General features: G+C 39.0%; 1 protein-coding gene across 3 annotated transcripts in view; it reads right to left on the bottom strand.

The window, feature by feature from the left end:
* The window catches only part of slc30a6 (solute carrier family 30 member 6), a 167,480-nt gene that overhangs the window by 70,351 nt on the left and 84,911 nt on the right, over positions 1 to 12,218 (bottom strand). For all 3 annotated transcript variants that reach the window (XM_059985647.1, XM_059985648.1, XM_059985646.1), the window contains exon 14: positions 8,067 to 8,135. In XM_059985647.1, coding sequence (XP_059841630.1) covers positions 8,067 to 8,135 — 69 coding nt within the window. The remainder of the gene's footprint in view (positions 1 to 8,066; positions 8,136 to 12,218) is intronic.

Below are 12,218 nucleotides of genomic sequence, written 5' to 3' on the forward strand. Positions count from 1 at the left end.
TCCAGCATCATTTTCTATTGGTCCTATATCTACCCTCAACTCTCTTTTACCCTTTATATACTTTTAGTATCTTCTTTAACATTAGTTGCCAGCTTCCTTTCATAATGCATCTTTTCATTCATAATGACCTTCTTAGTTTCCTTCTGCAAGTTTTTAAAAGCTTCCCAATCCTCTATCTTCCCACTAGCTTTGGCTTCCTTGTATGCCTCTCTTTTGATTTTACTTTGGCTCTGACTTCACTTGTCAGCCATGCTAGTGTCCTTCTTCCCTTTGAAAATTTCTTCCTATTTGGAATATATCTGTCTTGCACTTTCCTCATTTTTTCTTACCCTTTCATATTATAATTATTTGTAGTATATTTCTTCAATCTCACTACACAATTCTACCACATTATTACCAAGAATGGACAATTTCAGTTTTCAGACAAAACTAAGCCACAGATCTCTCTGAAGCTTGTCTCAAATTCAGACCTAGTGAAATATGTTAGCAACCAATACACCCAAGAATATGCTGGGGGTAGCCCACAAATGTCATACATTCCAGTGCCAAAATGACTTGCCACCATGCTCAGCAGAACAACACAGAACACATCAAGTGACGAAACCCATTCTTCCCTTTCCCATACACCCTTGCACACATACTCAGTCCTCTAACCCCAAACAAGCTGTCTTGCGCCTCCAGTGGACTTGTGGATTCACAGACATTGGGTTTCCAACTACTCCAGTGGATTTGCAGACTTAGGGCTCCGACTATCAGGCCTTGGTTTCTGGACTGTTGATCGACCATTCAGATTTTGATCTGGACTTCCAATTGATGTTTGGATTTTGATCTTTGGTATCAACCCAAGAGACTTGCCAATGAGGATGAGTGATGACCCTGAGCATTAGGTCTTCAACTCTGGTCTCACTGACACGTGTACCTTGAGAATCACCATTGCTCATGCCCCCGCTTGCACAGAACTCCAATCCCAGAGCATGCCAACAACTTGGGGGGGTGGGGGCACAACCCTCATCCTCGCTGGTTTGCTGACTCAACATTTGACCACATCCATATTGCCGACGTCTAATCCACATCTGACCTTAGATTTGTATGGCCAGATTTGGGAACAGCTTCTTCCCAACTGTGATAATCTGGGCCGTACCTTCCAAATATCCGGACTTGACTTGCACTACCTTACTTTCCTTTTCTATTTTCTAATTATGATTTATAATTTAAATTTTTAAAATTATATTTACTTCAATTTGTACTTCAGGGAGCGTGAAGCGCAGAATCAAATATTGCTGTGATGATTGTACGCTCTAGTATCAATTGTTTGGTGACAGTAAAGTAAATTCTAATCTGATCCCTAACTCCCCTCTCTGCCACCATCCCTAAGAACTTAAAAAAATGTATTAACCAGTTAACACTGCCTGCTAACTGTGAGAAGGGAACAGTCCTGATGGCTTTTCAATGCTCTTGTGTCACTGCATTCCACTGTGGTATTGGACTCATAATATTTTTCATTCCTTTAATCAGCAATAACATGTTATTGTGCTTTGCTTTATAACCCATTGGGACAAATTTCCAGGATATGGCACATACATGTGTACAAAACAGTCAAACAGCAAACTTAAGAGTCACAAACAGTAAACAAATGCAGCTGATACATTAGCTACAATGAAATACTCTACAAAAGGGAACCACCCAGAGCTTATAGAAAACTATCTTGTATACAGGGATAATTATAGCACTTACTAAGATCTTAAAATTATTCCAGCAAGTTTTAAATAAATAAGCAAAAAGAAAGTAAAAGGGAATCAGAAAGGGTATAATAGTAGCTGCCTTACTGAAAATAACATTTTAAAGAATGGTCAAATACCTATGGGTTGAAGACTACTAATACTGAAGACTATAATTGTATTCAGAAATAAATGACAAGATGGTCAACATTTAGATAAAGAAAATAGTGGTCTGCAGGTGTATCAGGAGCAAGTGAGTAGCCAGAGAAAGGGCAGGTCCCCTTAGATTGGGGCAATCCATATGTGAAGCAAGATGATGTTGGAGAGATCCTGAATGAATGCTTATTGGTATTCACCAAGGAGATGGACACAGAAGATAGTGAGTTTAGGGAAGAATATGTTGATAATCTGGAGCAAGGGGAGGAGGAGGAGGAGGTGGTGTTAGATGTTCAAGGGTTAATAAATCCCCAAGACTTCATGAGGGAGGAGATGGATGGAGCCCTGACACAGATTTTTATATCATTATTTAAGAAGGGAAGCTGGGAAACACCAGGTAACTACCTGCCAGTGTAGCTTACTTCAGTGCTAGGAAAATTATTTGAGAAAATCTTGAGGGATATAGGTACGATTTATGTACATTTGAAAAGGTAGGTGCTAATCGGGGATGACTTTGTGCAGGGAAATCCTGTTTCATTAATTTGATTGAGTTTCTTGAGAAGGTAACAAGAAGACTCATGCACGCATAATGGTAGATGTTGTCTACATGGATATTAGTAACATGTTTGACAACATCCACTATGGTGGACAGAAGATCTTGTCTGCTGATGCTGGAATCTGGAACAACAACCACTCTTAGTGCATCGAGCACCATTTGTCAGGGAAAGGGAACTGCTGGTGTTTCGACTCAAATCCTGCATGTTGGAACTGAGAATGGAGAGAAGGGGAGTAGCAAGAAAAGGACTTTGAGGCAATTAGTGGTCTGAGTGGCAGATGGAGGCAGACAAAGAAAGAAAAAAAAGCAACAGATGAAGCAAGGCTGGGTTGAAAGGGAGTGGGGTGGGAGATATAGGAGTGTGAGCCTGAGAGAAAGCTGCTGGCCATCTTGCTTCTCCACTCGCAATTCTGCTATGCAGGATTTGTCTTGAAACATCAACAGTTTCTCCCCCCATCCCACCACAGATGCTGCCCGACGGGCTAAGGGGGTTAAAAGGAAAGGGAGGAAAGCTCAAGATTCATGCCATTTGGTTGTCAACTACCCAGTAGAGTAAAAGATTTTGCTCCTCCAGTATGCAAGACCCAAATGGTATACTGACCCAAAGACACACAGATGACCTGATTCATCGGAAGTCTGTGACCAGTGTTATACCACAAGAATTGGTGTTGAGACTCCTGTTGTTTGAGATAATGACTTTGATATGAATGTAGGAGGTGTGAACAGTACGTTTTCAGATGACACAAAAATGGTGCTGTTGGAGTGAGGAAGGGCAGAGCATTGGAACATGAAATTTAATCTTCACAAGCACAAGGTGATACATTCTGGAAAGTCAATAAGGCGTGACATACACAGTAAATGGTAGGGTGCTAAGGAAAGTTGATGAAGGTCACAGGGGTACAAGTCTACTGTTCCCTGAAAATGGTAACACAGGTAAGTAGAGTACTGTAGAAGGCGTTTTCATGCTTGCTTGCCTTCAAGGATCGGGACTTGGAATATAAGGTTCTGAAGTAATGTTGCATCTTAACAAATCATATGGAATTATGTTAATTGCAGGTCACCACACTATAGGAAGGATGTGGTTGCACTGGGGAATGCAGAAGAGATTCGCCAGAATACTGTCTTGTTTGAAGGTCTTCACTTATGGAGAGGTATTAAATAGGCTGGGTTTGTTTTCCCTGGGCTGAAGAAGGCTGTGGGGTGCTTTGATAAAGGTATATAAATTTATAAGAGCCATAAGTTTTTTTTCTCATGGTAGGGCTATCAAAACTAGAGGTCATAGGTTTAAGTTGAGAGGAAGGAGTTTTAAAGTGGTTTGAGGGGTTAAATATTTCACACATAGAGTGGCTGATACCTGGAACTCAGTGCTAAAGGAGGTGGTGAAATATAAACACCTCGTTCAAGACTTGTTGGAGTAATGGATGAGTTTCCATGCTGACTGAGCCTATGAGTTGAAACTATCTTTATATGATGATTTGCAATTTGCATCATGCCCTATTATTTTCTGGTGGACTTGGCAATGGAAAACAACTTGCTGTTTTCCAGGAGTCCATTTCTGATTGGGGACCATGACAGTGTGAATGAAGGGAAACAAAGCACTCCCTTGCTAAATACCTGCTTATATTTTAATAGGCATATAGTGAAGAAGTGCTGTGCATCCTTTCATGTGTATTCAAGAAATAATTGATCTTGGCAATGGCGTGAGGACAACAGAGGTTAAAAGAGTAATCTACTGGTTAAGTTATTAATGATCCAGAGGATGTATTAAAGGCTGGAGTGACCTTCAAGATATTGTCAGTGACCCATTTACTGAATGCAAAAGAAAATGACAATGGAATAACTTTGAGATTGTTTGGAATTGCTGTCTTGCCAGAGGTACACCCCAACAGGAGCAACAGTCTGGGTGTCAAGTCAACCAACTTTTGCAGGTTCACATACCAGACTAATGAAATTACCAACTTAACAGCAATCACAATCATTAAAAAACAAAAAGTTGATTGAGCAATTTCCTAAAATTCAGTGCAAAGTATCTGAAGATGAGGTTGAAAAAAAAACATTATCCCCTAGATAACATGCCCTGCAAAAATAACCAGTAAAGCATTCAAGGTCATGAAGAGGAGTAACATTTCTAGGCAACAATTTCAATGTAATTCTGTCTGCACTCTCAGGTGGAAATAAAAGATCTTATAACACTCTTTGAAGCATGGGAGAGTTCTGATTGTCATAGCTGATATTTGCATTAGAGTATCATGACCTTAACTGCAATACTGCTTGTGAGGTCTTGCCTCATGCAGACTGGCTACTGAATTTGTCCCCCTCCCCTCTCAAAATTTCTACTTGTGCTGCAATTAGTGGAAAGGTAAAACAACATGATCATGCCTTTCAATTGGACGTAAAATTTCTGTCTTCAAATCAGCAAAGCCAACTGTGGAGATGCAACTTCATGGCTAATAAAAACATCTGCAATTCTACGAGTAGGATAACTAGTTTAACAAGACAATATATAGTACAAAGGCAACAGATAACAAAATGCCACAGGTTTGACAAGGTAATCTCAGTGTAAGTGATACTGTTTGGTGGTTTCTACTTACAGTAAGGTAGCGTGATAGGAGTTACAATGTCAACTTGTGAATTCTAGCCATCCATCACCACCTCACCTACCTTTGTGGGTGAGATGGAAACTAGTAAAGCAAATCTTGGCTCATTAATACAGGTAAAATCAGGTAGAAATACTTCCCGAAGTATTAAATATGCATACTACAGCTTTCTGACCAAATATAAAGAAACAATTTCAAAATTAAACTTGGAATTAAGAGGAAGTAGGGTTTAAAAAAATTAAAATATTACGCATCAACAGCACACGGTTCATTCTAGGGTATGTATTAAGAAATGTTCATATAGAGTATGGTGCAGAGGGATTTCAGTGGAAAGTATGTGTGTTACAAATATAACAACTGAATGGATTCACAATCTATTTTCACACCTGTTACTTCAGATTTTCTACTGTGTCTGGTGTGTGGCAAGTTCGCACTTGATGTGGCTTGAGACTAATCTCTCTAATGCTGATTTGCTCTCTTGGGCCTAATTGTTTGCAACAAGTAATTAAACATTTTGCTCTCCAGAAACATGTTCCAATATGGTCCCAACAAAACTATTTGTTTATAACCAGTTCCTTATCGTATGTGATACACATAACCAATAAAGCATGGAAGCCTGATTCATGTATTTGTGAAAGCAATTAAAATAATGCAGTACTTTATTAACTCTGCCATACAAAAAAATTCATGTGTATCTATGTTTGTGAATACAGATTGTTAATATATTTTGTGAAGAAGTCTGTTTGTTTAGAAATATTTCCCCAGTGGATCTAAGTGAAATGTTGCAAGATCTATTTTTACACAGAAGTAAGTAGGCGAAGCTCAATATGTGTCTATGAGGAGAAACAGCGACATTTAATGGTTTATTGACATCAAGCAGGAACATAAACAAAGGTGATAGAATTACACAGGAAAATACACAACAGGGGAAAGAAATGACAGATTTGAAATGTGCTTTATTTGCTTTGAAAGCAGTTTGAATGTTCCTTTGTTACTCAATGGACAAATATCGATTTTGTCCATTTTGTTCGATTTTGGAAATGAATTTGCAAAGGAACTGGTTTTGTTGCAAAAGTACTCTTACCTTTAACATTTCCAATTCAAAAGAAACACATTGTTCTCTAAATCATAGACTCTTTCATCCAATCCAGAAACACATTTCAGGCAGTAATTATTCCTTTGCAACTAATTTCCTCCCATCACTCCCAGATTTGCCCTGTCAAATGCTTTGCTTCCTTACTATTTTTTGATGAACGTAATCATGTCACAAACTATATTTAATTTGTGAAGCTATTTTCCAGATTATCTGGATTTTTTCAAACCCATTTCTCTATCAGCCCTTCATAAGGCGGAAGAACTTTAGCTTTGTCATTAGTTTTTTTTTTGTTGATCTCATTTGTAAGATATGGCTCTAGAACTCTATATTCTTTAAAATTACTTCTCCCACTTCCAAATAGAAAGCTGAACCTTAAAAGGCAAAGAAAAATATTTCTTTCTATATGATAATGGATTGCAATGACAGAACATAAAGGACGTAGAAGAGTAATAAACAAAATTACTAATGAAAATAAGAGAAATAACAGGAACAATGATGAGAAAAGATGCAACAGGATAAGTAAAGGCTTTTTAAAATTCTGATGGGAAACTACTTTTTATTGCAACATAGAATCAAGTTCCTTAAGGTTGTCTTGGGGGGGGGGGGGGAGAGGTAATAGGGATATGCTCCCACTACCTTTTAGATGCTCCCAATAATGTGTGGCTCAAACAGCCTCTGACAACCAAGTCAGCCTCCTAGCCTTCACATGTGGCTTAGCTACTAAGCACGGCAGAATGGTTTCTAGTGACAGGAAGAGAGGCAAAGGCCAGGCGCTTAAGGCAGATGGAGCTCATCAGCCCCCTTTGGCAGCTCATCTGGAAGGAAAATTCTAATCTCAAACCACTGTTCCCTTGCCCCTACCCACTCACAGGGAAGGATTTGGGAATACACCCAGAGGAAAAATCCTCTGGAGTCCCTAAGGCAGTCCTATGTTGAGTTCAACACTGTCAGCTCTTACGATTCCACTGATGTCAAGCTGTATCGGTCTCTGCCGTTCCTTTGGATTCATCAGCTGCATGGGGATGGGGGCCTCACCAGTGCTTTATAAAGTGTCAACATTACATTCTAGTCCTCCTTAAATGAATGCTAACATTGTATTTGCCTTCCTCACCACAGACTCAAATTGCAAATTAACCTTTAAGGAATCTTCTACAAGTACCTTTGCACCTCAGGGTTTTGAATTTTCTCTCCATTTAGAAAATAGTCAACCCTTTCATTTCTTCTACCAAAGTACAGGACCATACACTTCCCAACTCTGCATTCCATCTGCCACTTCTTTGCCCATTCTCCTAATCTGTCTAAGTCCTTCTGTAGTGTCCCCATTTCCTCAAAATACTTGCCTCTAGACCTATCTTCATATTATCTGCAAACTTTACAACAAAGCCATCAATTCCATCATCCAAATCATTGACATATAACATAAAAAGTCCCAACACAGACACCTGTGGAACACCATTAGTCACCAGCAGCCAGTCAGAAAAGGTTCCCTTTTTCCCTGCTCTTTGCCTCCTGGCACTGCCTTATCCATGCTAGAATCTTTCTTGCAATACCATGGGCTCACGGCTTGTTAAGCAACTTCATGTGTGGCATCTCATCAAAGGCCTCCTGAAAATCCAAGTATACAACATCAACCGATTCTCCTTTGCCTATTCTGCTTGTTATTTCTTCAAAGAACTCCAACAGATCTGTCGGGCAAGATTCTCCCTTGAGGAAACTATGCTGCTTACTACCTATTTTATGATGTGCTTCCAAGTTCCCTGCAAATTCATCCTTAATAATCAACTCCAATATCTTCCCAACCACTGAGAGCAGACTAACTTGCATATAGGAGTTTATTACAATTATGAAATATTAGAAAATTTTTTAGAAGTAATATTCATAAGCAATTCAGAGCATTTCAGAGTTCAATTCTCTACAACTAAAATCAGATTCAAAGATCATACCAGAGTTCCAAATCCTAGGGTCCAAAAATGTTCATTCCGCACTTCAAGAACGCCATCCAGAGTTGAGACCTGTCACAGAAACACCAAAAAAAAATAACAGCAGTGACTTAAGCCTTAGGATTTACTTTCAGACATGATTAATATTTCTAAACTAATAAACATCTAGATTTGTTTTCATTAGGAGCTGTCAGGTTATCTATTACCTGGTAACACTTAATGGTTTTGAAAAATCAGCTCATGTGTTATGCCGCTGTCAAACTACTTTTTGTTTCTATTATATGCTCAAAGCATTAATTCTGGACATGGAAAACAACATGTCTGACAATGGAAAAACAGCTTCGAGAATGGCTCAGGACCTGCTGTTTTGAACTGTCACATTTCCTGCTTCTGCGAAAACTATGATATACTGTCCTCATTGTCAGACGCTCAATTCAATTCCCCACAGGGGAGATTTGACAGAGGTATTGTATACAAAATTATGAAAGGTGCAGATGTAGTAAAAGCAAGCAGGCTTTTTCACTGAGGTTGTGTGAACCTAGAACTGGAGGTCACACGTTAAGTGTGAAAGGTGAAATATTTAAGGGGAACCTGAGGGGGAGCTTTTTTGCTGAAAGGGTGGTGAAAGTGTAGAATGAGCTACCTGCAGAAGTGGTGAATGCAGGTTCAATTGCAACATTTAACAGTAATTTGGGTAGGTGAATGGATAGGAGGGGCATGGACGGTTATAGTCCGGGTATGGGTTGATGGGACTAGGCAGATTAACAGTTTTGGTACAGACTAGGTGGGCCAAAAGACCTGTTACTGTGCTGCAGCACTCTATTTTTTCTTTCTTTTATTTGCCTACCTCCATCTACCATCCACATGTCTCTATCTCTCAACTCCCCTATTTGGCTCAATCTGTCACCCATCCCTAACCCTCTTTTGATTAACCAATCAGATTCCTGCTGGCATGGTTTTGACATGAAATATCAACAATTCCTCATTCCGCCCACCCCCACAAATTCTGTTTAACTGGCTGAGTTGCTTCAGCAGACTGTTATATTTGTTGCTTCTCTTATGACATCAGGATGCCCTAAAGTAACAGAAAATGAAATACTTTTGAAGAGTTTTCATTATTCTAACATCAAAAAATTGTCAGGTAGACGTTCACAGGAAGGTTACTGGGATCAAGTAGCTAATGGGATATTTTACTGTGTACAAGGCAACACTGAAGTACAAGTTGCTGTAACAAGTCTTCCCCTTTGCTACGTTTGCAGAAGGACAAAAATTAATCAGGAAGAATACCACACTTCTTCAGATAGGACATTAAATCTTCTGCATCCACCTCAATTTCATGACTCAAGTAAAAGAAAATATTTCAAATAATTTCGTACTCCATTAGTACTATAATAAAATGTCAGCCTAAAATATTTGCTTACGAGTTCATTTTGCACACATAATATTTTGGTTTGTTTGTACTTTTGTCTCTTTGAGCAAAGAAATTTTTGATTTAATTGATTTCATTTTTCTGTTGAGTGGATCAAGAATTTCCTCTTGCTTTGTAAGCTGGTATCTGGCACTGGCTGATTTTACAGGAAGCATCATCAGAACAATTACCTAGAGTATTTTCTGCTGGACAACGTCTGGTGTCTCGAAGTCTAAAACTCTGATATTTATACTATCGTTGGCTATTTAAGTGATCAGAGTATCAATACCAAAGGTAGGTTTCACCCTCTTTATGGAAGCTACACAATTCTTAGGACAATCTATGAATTTATAGATTTCAAGTCCTGTTCTCAGTAGGATCTAATCCTCAAGCATGAGTGAACAAATCAGAGCTAGGTAAAATAAAACAGATTAAAAGGAATAAGGAAAAATAACTTCAGATACAAACTGAAATGCCAGATAATTGAAATGCTCAGATAATGTTGAGTGAACAGGTGCTAATACTTCAGCCATTGGTGCTTTCAAATGCTTAACATATATAGACACTGGTCAGCTGAGTTTTTATTTCATCACTTGTTTCTGGATTTTTAAACTTATTTTGCTTTTTGCTTACACAATTTTAGCAAGAAAATTACATATGCTGATGCATTATTATCAATTTTCTTCCATTGCAAGAGGTCTAATATTAGTCAATAAAATAAAAATGAAAGAAATTTTATATGTGTCTGCAAAAAGACCTCAATCTTTGCTCAAGAAGATGAGCTACACTATGGCTGCTTACAGATCCTCTCTAAATATTTCAAATTAAATAACAAAAGAAACACTTAAGCCAGCTGAAATGCAGCAACATAGGGAATATGGTAAATTGAGAAAAAATTTCAATCTTGAATGTTGCCTTTAAGAGTTTAGCATTTTAGAATAATAAATAAAAACAGATCCAGCAATTTTTATAGTCACTTTTGTCTTGACTCCTGTGAATGCACAAATGATCAGATTTGTTTTCTCAACTTACACTGGCGAGAAAGTAAAACATGTACTTAAAATGAAAAGATAACTATGACAGATAGTCTCAGTTTCATGCATTTAGGAAAATGACTTGTTACATTCAATGTCCATTTAGGAATCAGATGGCAGAGGGGAAGAAGCTGTTCCTGAATCATTGAGTGTGTGCCTTCAGACTTTTGTACCTCCTTCTGTAACAATGAGAAGAGGATATGTCCTGGGTGATGGGGCCCCTTAATTATGGAAGCCACCTTTCTGAGGCACTGCTCCTTGAAGATGACTTGGATACTATGGAGGCTAGTTCCCAAGATGGAGCTGGCTAATTTTACAACTTTCTGCAGCTTTTTTTCAATTTTGTGAAGTAGTCTCCCCATCCACACCAGACTGTCAGAATGCTCTCTGTGGTGCATTTATAGAAGTTTTCAAGTGTTTGAGGTGACAGACCAAACTCCTAATGAATTATAACTGTTGTCTTGCCTTCTTTATAGCTACATTGATATGTTGGGATCAGGTTAGATCCTCAGAGATCTTGACACCCAGGAACTTGCAACTGCTCACCCTCTCCACTTCTGATCGCTCTATAAAGACTGGTTTGTGTTCCCTCAGCTTACCATTCCTTAAGTCTACAATCAGCTCTTTGGTCTTACTGATGTTGAGTGCGAGGTTGTTGCTGTAACACCCACCCAACTATCTCATTAATCTCAAAACTCGTTCCTGTATACCCTCTTGTCTCATCTGAAATTCCGCCAACAATGGTTGTATCATCAGCAAATTTATAGGTGGCAATTGAGCTATACCTAGCCACAGAGACATGGGTAAAGAGAGAGAAAAATAATGGATTGAGATGCAACAGTTTTGATAGTCAGAGAGGGGCATCTATTATTACCAATTCACATAGATTGTAGTCTTCCGGTTAGGAAGTCAATGATCCAATTACAGAGGGAGGTACAGATACCCAGGTTCTGTAGGTTATTTACAAGACCATACAACATGAGCAGAATTAGGCCATTCAGCCCATCATGTCTGTTCTGCCATTCCATCATAGCTGATCCTGTATCCCACTCAACCCCATTCACCTGCCTTCTCACCATAACCTTTGATGACCTAACCAATCAGGAAACTATCAACTTCCACCTTAAGCATACACATGGACTTAGCCTCCATTGCAGTCCGTAGCAAGAGCATTCTATGGATTTACTATTATCTGGCTAAAAAAAAAAATTCCTCCCTACCTCTGTTCTAAAGGGTTGCCCCTCGATTCTGAGGCTGTGCCCTCTAGTTCTGGATATGCCCGCCATAGGAGATCTCTCCCCCACCCCACATTCTTCTAAATTCCAATGAGTACAGGCCCAAAGTGGCCAAACACTCCTCATATGTTAACCCCTTCATTCCCATATTCATCCTCTGGAATCTCTCCAATGACAACACATCCTTTCTGAGATATGGGGCCCAAAACTGTTGACAATACTCCAAGTTTGGCCTGACCAGTGTTTTATAAAGGCTCAGCATTATCTCCTTGTTTTTATATTCTATTCCCCTTGAAAAAACTGCCAACATTGCATTTGCATTCTTTATCACTGACTCAACCTTCTAGGAGTCTTGCACAAGGACTCCCCAGTCCCTCTGCACCTCTGATGTTTGAACCTTCTCCTCACTTAGATAATAGTCTGCACTATTGTTCCTTTTACCAAAATGCATTATTATATATTTCCCAACACTGTATTC

Source organism: Hypanus sabinus, chromosome 12, assembly GCF_030144855.1.
Source record: "Hypanus sabinus isolate sHypSab1 chromosome 12, sHypSab1.hap1, whole genome shotgun sequence".
Lineage (NCBI taxonomy): Eukaryota > Metazoa > Chordata > Chondrichthyes > Myliobatiformes > Dasyatidae > Hypanus > Hypanus sabinus.